Here is a 17811-nt window from a genome sequence, read left to right as displayed (position 1 = left end):
CTCTATCCTCATTTTCGATCCAAAGCTGGATGCTGCGTTTATGTACGCAATGACTTAACCTACTCTCGTGCCCACGGTCTTGAATCTTCCGAGTTTTCCACCATCTGGCTACGACTACAGAGTCACTCTCAAACTAAATTTATCTGTGCTGTATACCTTTCACCTAACTCCTCTGTCTATATGAAATTCTTTGACTACTTAACTTCCAAAGTGGAGCACATTCTGAATCCCTTCCCTTTTGCGGAGATCTCCATTCTTGGAGATTTCAATGTTCACCACCAGCTTTGGCTTTCCTCTCCCTTCACTGACCATCCTGGTGAACTAGCCTTTAACTTTGCTATCCTCCACGACCTAGAGCAATTGGTGTAACACCCTACTCGTATTCCTGACCGTCTTGGAGACCGTACACCTTTCCTTCCTGCTGGAAGTTTGCCTACATTCAACCTGTTCCTAAAAAGGGTGACCGTTCTAATCCCTCAAACTACCGTCCTATTGCTTTGATTTCCTGCCTATCTAAAGTTTTTGAATCTATCCTCAACAGGAAGATTCTTAAACATCTATCACTTCACAACCTTCTATCTGATCACCAGTATGGGATCCGTCAAGGCCGCTCTAATGGTGATCTTCTAGCTTTCCTTACTGAGTCTTGGTCATTCTCTTTTAGAGATTTTGGTGAAACTTTTGCTGTTGCCTTGGACATATCAAAAGCTTTTGATAGAGTTTGGCACAAAGCTTTGATTTCCAAACTACCCTCCTATGGCTTCTATCCTTTTTTCTGTAACTTCATCTCAAGTTTCCTTTCTGACCGTTCTATTGCTGCTGTGGTAGACGGTCACTGATCTTCTCCTAAATCTATTAACAGTGGTGTTCCTCAGGGTTCTGTCCTGTCACCCACTCTCTTCTTATTATTCATTAATGATCTTCTAAACCAAACTTCTTGTCCTATCCATTCCTACGCTGATGATACCACCCTGCACTTTTCCACGTCTTTTCATAGGAGGTTAACATTTCACGCAGGTAAGCCACAGAACGCTTGACTTCTGATCTTTCTAAAATTTCTGATTGGTGCAGAGCAAACTTGGTATTTTCAATGCTTCTAAAACTCAATTCCTCCATCTATCAGCTCGACACAACTTTCCAGACAACTATCCCCTCTTCTTCAATGACATTCAACTGTCCCCCTCTTGTACACTGAACATCCTCAGTCTGTCCTTTACTTATAATCTGAACTGGAAACTTCACATCTCATCTCTAGCTAAAACAGTTTCTATGAAGTTGGGTGTTCTGAGACGTCTCCGCCAGTTTTTCTCACCATCCCAGCTGCTAACTCTATACAAGGGCCTTATCCGTCCATGTATGGAGTATGCTTCACATGTGTGGGGGCGGTTCCACTCATACTGCTCTTCTAGACAGGGTGGAATCAAAAGCTTCTCGTCTCATCAACTCCTCTCCTCTAACTGACTGTCTTCAGCCTCTCTCTCACCGCCGCCATGTTGCATCTCTAGCTGTCTTCTACCGCTATTTTCATGCTAACTGCTCTTCTGATCTTGCTAACTGCATGCCTCCCATCCTCCCGCGGCCTCGCTGCACAAGACTTTCTTCTTTCTCTCACCCCTATTCTGTCCACCTCTCTAACGCAAGAGTTAACCAGTATTCTCAATCATTCATCCCTTTCTCTGGTAAACTCTGGAGCTTCCTGCCTGCTTCTGTATTTCCACCTTCCTATGACTTGAATTTCTTCAAGAGGGAGGTTTCAAGATACTTATTCATCAATTTTTGACTACTGCTTAGACCCTTTTATGGGACTGGCATTTCAGTAGGCATTATTTTTTTATTGGATTTGTGTTGCCCTTGGCCAGTGTCCCTCCTACATAAAAAAAAAAAAAAAATGGATGGACGCCTAGGGATGTGCTTCAAGGAAGTCCTAAAATTGTATTCTTTGCTTATACTTTGCTAATAATCCCATCAACATATGCAAAATTTTGTTTTCATAGGCACAAAACTGTCATAGTTTTATAGATGGTTTCTTTTTCAACCGGTTCAATGTGAATTCATTGCAGAATTAATGGTGCTGACCGATTTTGTGCAAGGTACCGTGACCTTCATAATTAGTTATCATACTGCTGTGTTTATTAAAGATTAGTAACTTATGTATATTTGAATTGCATAAGGTCCTAATAGTAATGCAAAATTCAGCTTTATCAAATCACTATGCCAATTAGGTTCAAATAGCAGCAAATTGTACGTGTGTACGCCTTAGAGTTATCTTCTCACACAGTTCTATCGTTGTAATAGTTCAGGATAGTTTGGTTTGTGGTGAATGTTAAAATTACACATTTTTAGAATACATTAATACTAAATAAGTGTGTGTGTGTGTGTGTGTGTGTGTGTGTGTGTGTGTGTGTGTGTGTGTGTGTGTGCGTAGGGCTGGTGAGTCGGGGCCTGGCTGAGGTGGGTGTGGGCAACGTATTCCTGACGGAGGTAAGAGCACGGCACGTCACCTTTACCACGCCGTACGACTTCGAGAGGGCGTGCTTCCTTACCCCCGCACCCGTACCCTTTCCCTCCTGGATGGCGGTGACCTTCCCCTTCACGCTGCACGTGTGGCTGCTGGTGATGGGTGAGTTAATGCTCTCACCTCAATGCTCGCTCTAAAGTGTTGCTGGTCATGTGGCCACAGGTCGACCTGAGGAGGAACTGCATGTTCACACACACACACACACACACACACACACACACACACACACACACATACTAACCATCTATCTATTTGTTTATTAACTTATTTATCCACTATCATATATGTGTATACCTGCTTACGTTTACCTGTTGTATTCTCTTAATTTGCATCATTGCAGGACTTTGGTGAGCAATTTTGTGGGATAATATACTTTTGTAAGAGTTTTGAGAAACTTTAGTAACATCAAACCATGTTTCGTTGCGTACCACTGATGTTTTCACAAATCATTGCTGACTTACTACCAATTTTGAATTTTTCTCGATAACCTCCTTGAAACACTGTTTTCATTTTTGAACTTTCATTTTTGCGTCATCTCTGCATGTGGAATCATTATAAAATCATTTCAAGTTGTGTTCTGAAACGATTTTGGGTCTCACAGACTATGTTTGGACAGACGATGTCGGTGCTCATTTTCCATTGACGATGCAAAATGTTTGTTAAATAACTCATGAAAACATCCTTGAAAACTTTAATAAGTCCACTAAACCCTATTAATTGAGATAACATACCGAAAATTTGGAAATGTGGCCTTTAATGTGTTGTCTTATAGTGAGCGTGGTGGTGACGACCATGTTAGTGACGGTGTTAGGAGTTGGCCAAGTGAAGCAGGACAAGCAACTGAAAGGCTCACCTAGTATTGCCTTTCTTTTCGTTCTTGCCAGTCTTTGTAATCAGTCACGGCCTCTCCCTTCCCGGCCCAGCATGCAAGTATGTATGTGGTAGTGGGCGAGGTCTTTACCCCGCCTTCCTTTGATTGTCATCCTACTACTGTACATATGTTGTGTGAAAACCAGGTGTTGAACTGTTTAGATTTCATGGATATCCAATTGTTAGGATAACCAGTGTAGCATGATAAAATAGAAGAGTTAGAAAAGAACATATTTATAAAGCTTCATGTTTACTTGATTTGCCTTCTATTGGATCCTGTAAGAAGTTTATTATCGACAAGATAGAAAAAAATAAGTAGTGATGTAGAAAATGCATCATATTTTATATTCTAGACTAACATCACCTTTCCAATGAGAGAGTCAAGATAAGGTTCTTATACGTATGTAAAGTTCTATTCTTGGCTCCATAAAATTATATGCGTAGGTATATTTAAAACAAATTTGTAATAGCAATGTTGCTGTTTCACGACCAAAGAGAGACAGACTGAAGGTATTTGTTGAGGGTGCTGAGGTAGAGATTTGGAGGAAGGTGATATTTCTTTTAGGTGATGAAGCAGAAGGTAAGACGAAGGTGCTGTTTCTTTCAGGTGATGGCTACTGGATTGATACTATGTGGTTTCGTGGTGTCTGTGTTCTTCTCCAGTAATCTGACGGCTTTCATGACCGTAGTTGCCTTGCGTCCACCCTACACTTCAATTGGACAGATCATGTAAGTACAACATTCTTTGCACACAAAATTATTAAAAAATCCTTGTTCACTCTCTTGTCTACTCATCACTCTTTAAGGCTTTATACACTGAGAAAAATCTTGTTAAATCAAACAGGGGAAGACATTGCGCGCTTTCCTAAGAAGTAAAACCAGGACCATTTACAAGTAAGAATCTTAACGTGCGTTCATTTAAATTTAATCCGCTTTTATCTGGGCAGCTCCAGCGTTTTTTTTTTATGCTCCCGTAAGATTAACGTTTTGCGACGCTTCATTGTGTTACATTCATCAACATTCACTTATACGTGTTCCATATAGAAAAATAATTAGAACCAATACAAACAGGTGAGTTGAGGCATTTTATATAGTAACGTGTTTGTAAGCTTTTTCAAAGGAGTAACATTCCCTTGTGTATGCGTAACAGACAGTCTCGACTGGAGGTGGGTGGTTATAGCGACTTCTGGGTGCCTCTGTTCCGTGGTTCTGCCAACCCTCAAGTCCAGCGTCTAGGGGACAACTTCTACTTATTCGACAACGTTTTTGAGTTCCTCAAGTAGGTGAAATGAATTGAGTGGCATCATGTACGTTCTTAACTCTATTTATGTCTTTTTTTTCTTTTTTTTTGCCAATTTCATATATCATTATGTCTTAAAACACTTCGTGTTTGCACTTTAACTCCTTACTTTTATTCAGTTCCAAAGTTCAGAATCATTATTTCTTTTGGATGCACGTCCCAACTTTATTTTATATATGAAATACGAATGAAGTACTAAGACTATTATAAATAACATGTAATAAGTATTATGATGCTAGTGACTACGAAAAAATCTATTTACATCTCAGTCCTCCCTTTCAGCACTTGCGACCCTGTTGGTGCGTACAAGGTCCCATATCAGATATTAACTACTTGCATTTATATCTGATGACTCTTGCATTCTATTATCAAGAGAACCATGTCCGTAAGATCTCTGGCTAACTTACGGAGAATGTCCAGAACACAAATAATAAATACCACAAAAGATGAGTCGAACCATATTATCAGGTGTAGATGATGACGTTGATAGCGTGGCTCGTTTGGAAGAGAAACTACTATCAATGGCCACTAAGTTAAGCGAGGTAAAAAAGCTCTGTCGCTTCGGCGGATGATAATACTGACAAGATAATAGAGACAGAAGAGAAAATCGGCAAACTAGCGCTTATCATCATGAAGCAGCAAGACTTTTTTTTTTTTAAACATCGATAGAAAAATGATGTGTGCCCCTGATGATAAGAATGCCTTTGATGGTGCCGCCAAAGATGATGACGAACTTGACGAGGTTTGGGAAGTGCTCGAGAGAAAGAGTGAGGAATTTCAATCTCCATGCAAGACATTATCACTTCTGTTATGCTCTCAGCACACAGAGACGGTTCTCTGACAATGAAGCAGTAATCAGTCCATGTAAAATCAGAATAATACCTATTCAGGTACCCTCAATTAACAGAGGCATAATGTCATAGGCACTCCGCTTTGGGAGATCCTGAGGTGGAGCTGGAGCGGCAGGACAAGATACAGATATGAGGTAATCGGAGGAGCCCAACGGAGAAAACTGTAACAGCATAAGAAGAATTAGAGGTTAGGAAAAGGTTAAGAATATTGGCTGTATCTCCAAGATGGTCAGGAATACAAGTAGATCATGGAGAATAGTACAGTGAAAGGCTAGTTCACCAGGTTGGTCAATGAAGGGAGAGGGAATCCAAAGCTGATGGTAAACATTGAAGTCTCCAAGACTGGATATCTCCACGAAAGGGTAGAAGGTCAGGATGTGCTCCACTTTGGAAGTTTAAAGGCGGGTTTACACGGAGCAATTGAAGGGGTGGTTTTAAGCCGGAAACGTGCAGGCGGGAGCAGAATGCAGCCAGGCGCGGCTGAATTGCCACCCGAGCCGAGGATCCACTGTCTGTCTAGATTCAGCCGCCTTCCCGCAATGGGTGGCACTTTCTCGGGGTCAAATGGAAACAGCTATTAACATAAATTTGAAAATGAAAGGAATAATGTTGGAAAATGTTTTAGCAATAACCATTGACTGTACCATTATGTACGATTAAGAAAATATTTAAATTTACTTATTAAAATTTTGGAAAATAAACGCGAAATCGGTTTCTTTACATCGTCAGTTGAGAAAGCCCTCGTGGAGTCGTGTACTCTACTATAGCGCGTATTATGAGCAGTAGTATGGAAATTGTGTGGACCCGTACGTTCGAAAGTTCTTATTATGTAAAGGATAATAGGTACCTGTGGGGGTTCCCAAAAAACCAAGTATACAAAACAGACTCTGCTTAAAGACTCTAGGCTTAGTTCTCTCAAGAATTTGTAATAAACTTCTCGCTAGTCAGGAACGAGTCCACAACCGTTTCTTCTTTTGATTTTTCTTCAAACTCACCAGAATTATAACTACAGCAGCCAGTTCGTCGGAGGAGGACTTCACCTTGATTGTTTACGTTTTGATGCAGAGAAGCAGCGGCTGCTCTCGACCATGTGAATACTTCCGGCTGAAACCTTCCGGCAGTTCTGGGTGGCTGGTGCTAGCCGGGAGGAAAAATAGATTTTTTTTTTTTTTATAGCAAGAGGAGTTAAGTGTGAAGTATACAACACAGATAAATTTGTAGTGAGAGAGATTCTGTAGTCGTAGTGAGATGGCAGAATAGTCGGAAGACTCAAGAGCGTGGGCACAAGAGCAAGTTAGGCCGTTGCACACATAAACGCCATATCAAGCTCTGCACTGAAAATGGAGATATAGAAAGTTGGAAGGAACAGAGAAAGGTTCAGTTGCCTCAGACATCTGCGTTTCGGTGAAGAAAAGGAAAAGAGGTTTAGTAGAGAGGTAGTGTTCCACAAATTGAAAATTAGATCGAGAATGCAGAAGTTAACGAAGAAAAAATTGAGGGTGGCTATCAAGACATTTAGGGTCGATACCAAAAAAAATAGCAGTCCGACCTGGGGACATACTGTATGTGGTCTCGTCCCCAGACGAGGACTATGAGGTTGGTGTAGGAGTCGCCATATTGCATTTTTAATTTTGAATGAAGTGTGTGTGTGTGTGTGTGTGTGTGTGTGTGTGTGTGTGTGTGTGTGTGTGTGTGTGTGTGTGTGTGTGTGTGTGTGTGTGTGTGTGTGTGTGTGTGTGTGTGTGTGTATGTATTAAGTGTACGTAGAATTGTGTGAAGGAACAGAGTTGTCTTGAGAGGACAGACTGTGACTGCCTTCTTGTGTTGTGGGACACAAAGCTCACAGCTCGGTCATTGATAAGTTCACAGCATCCCTAATCCAGTATCAAACCGGTCCAGTGCTTGAGACCTCACTGGCAGTAATTATCGTGTCGGCAGGTGTCTACTGCACCTTTCTTTTTTCTGTTGGCGGGTCAACAAGTACAGCCATTAAGGTATACACGCAGGGTAAGATGTGTCACGTACTTAAGTTTGGGTCATTTGTCAAGTAAGAATAATGATGTTTCCTTTTATGATAAATGTAAAGTGTTTCAAGCTGCTTTTATGTCAACTATTGTCATGGTTTAGCGGTAATACGAAATTTGTCAGTTAATTATACATCAGACAGATGTTAGGCGTTGAGGCAGACAACTTGTAACGAGGTGTGCTTGGTGGAGATTGGCTATCTCCCATTTACGTGTCCTTGTTCAGGCCAAACAGTACAGGTTTTTCAATGAAGTGTAGAGGGACAGAAGGGGAATGGATGACGATCCTCTGGCTCATAACACATCTATCACGCTGGTTAACGCCTGTTGTACTTCTCGGTACGTAAGAGACCTCCTCAGACAATGAGAGGGACGATGTGCATATTGCGAAAGGGGAAATGAAAGGAACACAAATAGACTCGAATAGAGTGAGACCGTATAAATCAACAAATTCTGACCTTACTGTAAATTAAATAAAAGTATAGTTCGAAATTAAAGATCAATAAAAAATTTTTTTTCTTGGACTCGCTTTAGAGCATACATGTAAATGCGCATTCTCTCGCTATCGAAGAGGGACGTCGTAATCGACGAGGTAGAGAGGTCACTTACCGCTAGAAAAGCGACTGTGGACAGATCCAGACTGAACTTCATGTAGCGGGTGATTGTGTTAGAACATTACATAATATACTTTAACAATTCAACTTGTCGACTTTTGAAAACTTGTTATCAAAGAGAAGTGACTTCGCCACTGTATGTGCTATGGCTCACTATATCCTTGTTGAGTTTTCATGATACTGCTAATTATATTTCATAATTTATCTTTAATTTTATACATATTTGCTTGTTTCCGTTTTTCACAGATTTTTCGTGGTGTTATGATCATCATTCTTTTGTATAATGTCCTTACTTCTTTTAGTTTTCTGTTTTTAGTATTTTTTTTTTATATATTATCAGTTTTAGCTTATATTGATCTTTCGTGCTACTTGTCGTCAGTTTTATTTTTTTTTCCGTTTATTTGATATTAAATGTATTAGCTTTCATATCCTTGGGTGTTACTTTTTTTTATATCAATATTTTAAAGACGCTTTATGGTTTACTTGTATTTTAATGCTTATTTTAGTTAAAATATTGGATTTTGTGTGCGCTTGCAACAAGTGTTTTTTTGTTCAGCCATATATGTATATATATATATATATATATATATATATATACGAGTATATATATATATATATATATATATATATATATATATATATATATATATATATATATATATATATATATATATATATATATATATATATATATATATATATATATATATATGGCTGAACAAAAAGACACTTGTTGCAAGCGCACACAAACCCCGAACCCCACCGTTGTGGGGTTCGGGGTTGTGTGTCGGGGAGGATTTTACGTGGGTGACTGGGAACGGCTGCAGCTCTGACTCACCCGTTTCTCTCAGTAAGACGTCACACAGAGCAGGGAGAGGAAAACACACTTCTCCTTATGTCCATATATTACGCAGTCACCGTGCATTACAGTCACGACACTAAGGCAGGTACAGGGGCGGCAGGCACTCGCACCTTCAGTCACACGCAAACTCTACTCGCAAGGACTCAACTCGCTTTCCCTTGTCTCCTTCCTCACATGTCTTCACGCCGCGGTCTCTGTACTCTCTCTCTGTCCCTCAGTACCACTGCCATAGGGCCCGGCATTGAGGGGAGGCCACCCCGCCTTCCATGTCACCACCTCTGCCAGGCGAAACTTAAATACACCTATTCTAGCTTGCAAGATATAACTAAAAGTCATCTAGATTATATATATATATATATATATATATATATATATATATATATATATATATATATATATATATATATATATATATATATATATATATATACTGCTAAGGATAATTACTATTTATACTATATATGCACTCACACTCACAGAATTACAATTAAACGGTACCATATGACAATTATTCCATGGCTAGCTAACCCTCACTCACACACACACACACACACACACACACACTCGGACACCCTCATGACCCCAGGGCCTCAGAGGTCAACTGGGGTGGCTTGTGTCAGCTCTTCTTCCATTATCTCTGTAGATAACGGCGCCTCTGAACAACGAGCTACACAACGCCGCTAGCTAAGTCACCCACGCATGTACTGATACATGTACTCATGCATTTACTCCCATTTGTACTTATATAAGGCTACCTCATACACACAGCATACTCATGTGCTCGCCTGTAGGGCTGCTACATATACGCATTCGCAACAATATATATTATTATTATTGACGTGCCATATCCCGTAGGAAGTCGTCAACCATGGTTTGCCACTGCTCCCTGTCTAGTTGCTTGTATCAACTGAGCTGCAGACATTCCTCCTCCAGTCACTCGCACCAGTCCATCCATGCACTTCTGTCTTGGTCTTCCTTGTGGTCTCTTGCCTTCTATTTTACCAGTTAGAGATAGATGTTCCAGTCCCTCTCTTCTCATAACATGGCCCAGGAGGCCAGGAAGCGCATCTGTCTACTCCTAACCGTACTCATCAACTCTCTTCCAACACCCACCCCTTGCAACACTTCTTCATTTGTTCTTCTTTCTGTCCAAGATATCTTAAGCATCCTTCTCCAGAACCACATCTCAGCTGCTCTTCTGCCTTTCTCATTGTCCAGGACTCACAGCCGTACAACAAAACCGACCATGTAAGACATTTCACAAACCTTCTTCTTGTGCCCATTGATACTTTAACATTCGTCACCAAGTTCTTAATCTTGCCAAATGCATTCTTTGCAAGTACTATTCTCTTCTTTATATCCATCTCACATTTCCCATCACATGTGATCGTGCTTCCCAAATGATTAAAGTTGTCTGTTTGTTTGAGGGGTTCTGCATCAAGTAATATATTTATTTGTGGCGGTTGTTCCTCTTTCGATACTACAATCACTTACGTTTTCTTTTTGTTAATTGTTAGGTCTCTCTGCTTGATCTATTTAGTGTGTTAACCAGGTCTTGCAGTTTGTCTTGGGAATCCGCCAGCAGCACCGTATCGTCTGCATATCTTATGTTGTTGATGTTGGTGCCTCCCACTTTTACTCCTTCCTTATCTCTTAAATCCCTCATTATAATTTCACTGTAGTAGTTGAAGAGATCAGGGAACATCACACATCCCTGTCTCACGCTTCTCTTTATGCTCTACGTCTCCGTCTCTTTATCCCCTACTCGCACTGCTGCTTCTTGGTTCCAATATAAGTTATGTATGAAACGAAGATCTTTATCATTTATTTCCAACCCTTCCAGCATTCTCGTAAGTTCTACATGTTTAACACGGTCGAACGCTTTCTCATAATCTACAAAACAAACATAAAGAACTTTCTTCACTTCTATTAATCTTTCCATCAACATCCTCAGAATGAAGATCGCATTCCTCGTACCTTTCTCCTTGATGGAACCACACTGTTCATTTCCAATCTCAGGGAGTATTTTATTCCTCATTCTATCTAGAACCACTCGTAAAATTATTTTTGTTACCTGACTCATGATACTAATTGTGCGATGTTTATTGTACTCAAGAGTTCCCGGTATCTTGGGCAAAGTAATAAAAATTGATTTATACATCTGTGCTACTCGCTCCCCATTCTCATATACTTGCCTAGCAATCTCTGTTAACAGGTCTACGCCATATTCATCCAATGCTTCCAACATCTCCCCCGCTATCCCATCATCTCCTGTTGCCCTTCCTATTTTAATTTTCTTTAAAGCTCCCCGCACTTCTGCCTTCATTATCGGTGGACCCTCCCCATTGTTGTTCACATCAAGGGTTTCTGCCCTATCGTCACTGAATAATTCACCAATATACTCTGTCCACCTTTCCAAAATTGCATCTGCTTCCATCACTACTGTTCCATTCCTCTTTTTTTATTCCAGTGCTAGTTGTTGTTTTCTTTTTGTATGTTATCTCCTTCACTTTTTCATATATCAGCTATTGGTCCCTTTTACCCAGTTCTTCTATCTCTTCACAGTTGTCGTTCATCCATATTTCCTTTGCCTCAATACATTTTCGATGAATTTGTCTGTTTAGTACATTTTACTTTTCCTCATCTCTTCCTTTAAGCTGTCTTCTTTCATCCATCATGTGCAAAATCTCTGTCATCCAAGGTTTCCTTGCTCTTCTCTCTCTCTCTGGGATTAAATTGTTTCCTTCTTTGATAGCTTTTTCTAAATTATTCCATTTTTGTTCTGCCGTCTGTTCTCCTGTGCATTCATCTTTCAGCTGTTCATACTTGTTTCGTACTTTTAATGCATACTGATTTTTTATTCCCTCCGTTTTTAACAGTTGCAGGTTATATATATATATATATATATATATATATATATATATATATATATATATATATATATATATATATATATATATATATATATATATATATATATATATTTATTTATTTATTTATTCATTTATTTATTGCCTTGTAGACGTGTGATCGAGGGACGAGGAGTGCTGGTGGAGAACACACAACACCTGCAGTACTTGCAGCAAACGTTTCTCATCGACCACGTGGGACGCTCCTCTGTTAGAATTATGTTTGAGGAATGCATCAACCCTTTCGGTGTGGGTGCAATGTTGACGAGAGACACACCTTATAAACTGTCCTTCGATGAGGTGTGTATACACACACACACACACACACACACACACACACACACACACACAAGAGAGAGAGAGAGAGAGAGAGAGAGAGAGAGAGAGAGAGAGAGAGAGAGAGAGAGAGAGAGAGGATATAAGAACATAAAAACATAAGAAATAAGGGAAGCTGCAAGAAGCGATCAGGCTTTCACGTGGCAGTCCCTATATGAAATATACCTACCTACATCCACCTATCATCCCCATCCATAAACCCATCTAATCTTCTCTTAAAGCTCCTTAATGTTTTAACACTAACTACATGATTACTGAGTCCGTTCCACTCATCTACCACTCTATTTGAGTACCAATTTCTTCCTATCTCTTTCTTAAACCTAAATTTTTCAAGCTTGAACCCGTTATTTCTTGTTCTATCCTGGTTGTTGATGCTAAGAATTTTGCTTACATCCCCCTTGTTATAACCCTTATACCACTTAAAGACTTCTATCAGATCCCCTCTTAACCTACGTCTCTCTAAAGAATGTAAATTTAACAGCTTCAGTCTCGCCTCGTAAGGAATACTCCTTATCCCCTGTATCTTTTTAGTCATTCTCCTCTGTACTGATTCTAATAGACCTATATCTTTCCTGTAATGTGGGAACCAGAACTGTACAGCGTAGTTTAGATGAGGTCTGACCAGCGATAAATAAACTTTAATATTAATTCGGGGTTTCTACTTTTAACACTCGTAAAAATGAAACCTAATACCCTATTTGAGAGTTGTTAAAAGATTGTTATGTAATGCGTACACCATCCTCCCTCACACCGCTGTGCTCGCCGCCGTAGATAATCCAGAGACTACGCGAGGGTGGCCTTGTGAACCGGTTCTTTTGGGAGGTCGTGAGGGAACAGCGCTTTCAAGGTAACTCCATTCTTTCTCTGGCCACAGAGGACCAAGAGAGGAGTGGTGTAGGTTCCCTGACTCTCAACCACCTCCAGGTAATGATCATCAAAAGTTTAATTATTATTATTATTATTATTATTATTATTATTATTATTATTATTATTATTATTATTATTATTATTTGTTATTATTATTATTAATGTTATTATTATTTCTCATTATTATTATTATTATTATTATTATTATTATTATTATTATTATTATTATTATTATTATTATTATTATCTATTTATTTATTTATTTATTTATTTTTATTCATTTATTTATTCATTTATTTTCTAGTTTAATGATAATTTATATGTAGCTGAAGAACGTCTGAGTACAACAGCATTATGGTTTTGTAATTCAACAAACAGCTAGTACAGGACTACCTTTCAAGTGATCTGTCTGAGCCCGTGGTGGTGCGGGCAGATTTTTAGAATGATGCGGAGGCGGATGCTTTGTGCCTCACAACACAAGGAAGCGGTCACAGACTCCTTTGTAAAGATAACTCTCATCCTTCGCACAACACTATATGCACGTAATACATGCACACCATCACTCAAATTTCAAAATTTTCAAAATGGTGACTCCTACACCAACCTCGGAGTCCCCGTCTGAGGAGGGGATTCGAAATGTCCCTGCGTCTGACTGCTCTTCTGGTATCGACCCTAAGCATTTTGACATCCCCCTCATCTTTTCTTCATTAACTTCTGCAACATTTGCAGACTTAGATCTAATTTTCAATCTGTGGAACACCACCCCTTCTCTACTGAACCTCATCTTTTCCTCACCAAAATGCAGGTGTCAGAGGCAACTGACTATTACCCCTTTTATTCTCCCTTCTACTTTCTCTGTTCTCTTTTCATTGCAAAACTGGATGATGCGTCCATGTGTGCAACGACTCAAGAGCGTCCGTCTTGACCTTTTCTTAATCTCTAATCCCTCTTCTTATCCTTTCTCTCTGTTTTCTCCATTAGGCTCCTCCGATCACAACCTAATATCTGTATCTTGTCCTATTGCTTCAATTCCTCCTCATGATCCCCCAGAATGGAGGTGCCTATGGCATTTTTCATCTTTTATAATTGGGGAGACCTAAGGAGGAATTATTCTGATTTTTCATGGAGTGATTACTGTTTCATCGTCAGAGGCCCGTCTGTGTGCTGAGCACATAGCAGAAATGCATGGAAGGGTACATTCACCCTAAACCTTCCAAATCGTGGTTTAACTGAACCTCTTTTCGTGCTATACATGATAAAAAAAAAAAAAAAGGCCCAGAAATTAAACTTGAGTTCTCCAACACTTGAAACTCATGCATTTACATTCCTGCCCGAATTCAGGCCAAAACTGTTCTTCAACTAGCCAAAAACTCCTTCATCAATAGAAAATATCAAAATATGTCTAGAATCTAGACCTAACTCGCCTCACAACTTCTGGAACCTCTCCAAAAACGTATCCAACAACTTTTCTTCATCTTTTCCTCCTCTATTTCAAAGTAATGGCACCACCTCTACATATCTTCTCTTCTCTCTTTAAAGCTTTAAAAGTTCCTCTCAAACCTTTGCTAAAAAGTCTACCTTGGATGATTTAGAGCTTATTCCTTCCTCTCCTCCGCCCTCCGACTACTTTATGCTTCCTATTAATATCCTTCCTAATGATATTTTCCATGTCCTTGCTGTCTTTAATCATGGGAAGGCTTATGGACCTGATGGGAGATATCCTATTGTTCTCCGAAACTACCTTCATGCTTGCACCTTTGCTTGGTCAAACTCCTCAAACTCTATCTTTCGACATCTAACTTTCCTTCCTGCTGGAAGTATGCCTACATTCAGTTTGTTTCTAAAAAAGGGAGACCGCTCTAATACCTAAAACTACCTCACTATTGCGTCGTGGCTGCTCTACTGGTGATGTTCTGGCTTTCCTCACAAAGTCTTGGTCATCCTCTTTTAGGGAATTTGGTAACTTTCGCTGTTGCCTTAGACATATCAAAAGCATTTCTTAGCGTCTAGCACGAAGCTTTAATTTCCAAACTTCCTTCCTACGGTTTCTATCCTCTCTGTAATTTCATCTCAAGTTTCCTTTCTGGTCATTCTATCGCTTCTGTGATCGATGGTCACTGTTCATCTTATACGTTTATTAACAGTGGTGTTCCTCAGGGCTCTTTCCTGCCACCAACTCTCTTTCTACTATTCATAAAAAATCTAAGCCATATTTATTGGCATATCCATGTTTATACTGACCATTCTGCATTTTTCCAAGTGTTTTCACATATGACCAACCCTTTAGGAATTAAACAGCTCACGCTACAAAATGCCTGCCTTCTGATCTTTCTTAAATGGGGCAAATTGGGACAATGTTGTTCAATGTCTCAAAAACTTAATTCATCCTTCTATCAACTCGACACAACCTTCCAGATAACTATCCCCTCTTCATTAATGACACTCAACTGTCCCCCCTCTCCTACATTGAACATCCTTGGTCTGCTACTCAACTGTCCTCCTTTCCTACAATGAACATCCTCGGTCTGTTCTTTACTAATAATCTAAGCTGGAAACTTCACATCTCGTCTCTCTATAAGACGACTTCTAGTAAGTTGGGCGTTCTGGGTCGTCTCCGCCAGTTTCTCTCACCCTCCCAGCTGTTAACTCTGTACATACTTACCTGTCCATGTATGGAATATGCTTCACATACATATATGGTGGGCTCCACTCATACCGCTTTTCTAGACTGGGTGGAATCTCAAGCATTTCGTCTTATCGTTTCCTCTCCCCTAACTGACTGTCGTTATTTTCACGTTAATTGCTCTTCTGATCTTGCTAACTGAATGCCTCCCCTCCCGCGGCCTCGCTGCACAAGGCTTTCTAGTTTCTCTCATCCCTAGTCTGTCCACCTCTGTAATGCACGAGTTAACTAATATGTTCAAATTTTCATCCCTTTTTATGGTAGACTGGATCTCCCTGCCTGTTTCCGTATTTCCTCCTTCTATTGACTTGAACTCTTTCAAGACAGAGGTTTCAAGACACTTATCCTCCAATTTTAGATAATCTATATGGCTTTTTTTCCTTAGGTCTGACATCCAAATATGTTTTTTCTTCCTTTTTGTTGTTTTGGGCCCATTCCGTCTTACAGAGAAAAGGATATAGATATAAGTAGATAAAGAAATGGTTGTTTTTAATTTTCTTTCTTTATTTACTTATTTATTTCTTTTTGAACAGGGTCCGTTTCTGGTACTGGGTGCGGGGCTGGGGAGTGCCTTGTTGCTGATGCTTTTGAGAATGGCTGCAGTCACCATCCACAAAGGAGTTAGCCGAACTTCTTTTGTTGGCCGATTGACAGAACATATCGGAACACACTTTAATGACATTTAATACTGTGAAGGAATCCAGTCATATGTGCTGAATAATTCACTAAAATTCATTAACAAAAGTTTTACGTTCTACTAGTCTGAACAAGCGCAATGTTCCGCCCGGCCATTCTTCCAGAACATTTACAATACTTATTGCATTTTCTCTTGTAAAATGGCATGCGAGTAATAAATTTTATTGTCTTACTGTTTTTGAATATGTACATGTTCCCTATCTGAAATATTTCATATGGAGCAGATAAAGCTGTATTGACAAATCATGAGAGAGAGAGAGAGAGAGAGAGAGAGAGAGAGAGAGAGAGAGAGAGAGAGAGAGAGAGAGAGAGAGAGAGAGAGCCTGTTTATTCTGTTTTATTGTCATTAAATCTAGGAAAGACATCGACACCTCACTCTTTCCCCAGACACGTTCTCAAAGATATTGCTTATGAGATGAGCGAACCATTGATACATATCTAACACGTGTTTAAAAAACATTGATACTTTCCCACGATTTGGAAATGTGGCACAATCATTCCACTAGCCCAAAAACATGTTGTAACACAAATATCTGACCAACGCCCAATCGCACTCACTCCTGATTTAAGTAAAATTTTGGAAGGTTTCGTGGCCCAAAAATGGTAACACCACGAGGCAGTCACACCAGCTGGTGCGACATTTAAAGTTACTCATCCTCTCATTACCCTCTTTGGCTGCTTAACAACATCTCAACCCCCAAGAAAATAGCCTCTGATGTATTGATTGACTTCAAAAAGTTCCGACCATATCGATAACATGGTTGCTATCACAGAGCTTTTATTTGTTGGGATGCTGTCCATCTTTACATGATATTTTTTTTATCAGCTTTTTGTCTAACCATAAACACCGCGTTCGTATGAAAAATGTTTCCCATGGAGATGAAATTACATCAGGTGTCTTTCAAAGAACAACAATAATCTTTTTAGCAGTCATAAACAAGGCATGCCGCAATGCGCCTTTACATTTCAAGTATGTGGAGGGCATTTACACTCGTTGAAATTATCGATGTTAGTGATAGGGTAGATATCAACACCCTCAGCACATTCGAAAATGAGTATATATTATTAAAAATGTCTCTGAACTCTCTCATATGTGAAGTAACTGAGTCCATCAAGGTCCACCTATATTATAGCCTTGTACTACTTCAAGCCGCTCGAAAGAGAGCACTCAGTCACCGTCCTCTAAACCTTGGATGAACATTGAGGACGGTGCTTCGGTGCCTTATCCACTTTTGATAGGGAGGTTTAATAAAGCCTCCATGGGTACCACACCACCTCCCT

General features: G+C 39.7%; 1 protein-coding gene across 4 annotated transcripts in view; it reads left to right on the top strand.

The window, feature by feature from the left end:
* Positions 1-16676, top strand: part of LOC135089648 (uncharacterized) — a 19740-nt gene extending 3064 nt beyond the window's left edge. Inside the window, exons 1-6 of one of the 4 annotated variants that reach the window (XM_063988265.1) lie at positions 2956-3448; positions 3996-4117; positions 4539-4667; positions 12062-12248; positions 13056-13208; positions 16368-16676. In XM_063988265.1, coding sequence (XP_063844335.1) covers positions 3263-3448; positions 3996-4117; positions 4539-4667; positions 12062-12248; positions 13056-13208; positions 16368-16520 — 930 coding nt within the window. In that variant the 5' untranslated portion in view covers positions 2956-3262 and the 3' untranslated portion in view covers positions 16521-16676. Of the gene's footprint in view, positions 1-2955; positions 3449-3995; positions 4118-4538; positions 4668-12061; positions 12249-13055; positions 13209-16367 lie in introns of those variants that run through there. The other 3 variants (XM_063985942.1, XM_063986739.1, XM_063987494.1) reach the window with 3 other exon arrangements.
* The last annotated feature ends 1135 nt before the right edge of the window (positions 16677-17811 follow it).

The sequence above is a fragment of the Scylla paramamosain genome, chromosome 1 (genome assembly GCF_035594125.1).
Source record: "Scylla paramamosain isolate STU-SP2022 chromosome 1, ASM3559412v1, whole genome shotgun sequence".
NCBI classification, from domain to species: Eukaryota; Metazoa; Arthropoda; class Malacostraca; order Decapoda; family Portunidae; genus Scylla; species Scylla paramamosain.
This window is presented reverse-complemented; position numbering and strand designations above follow the sequence as displayed.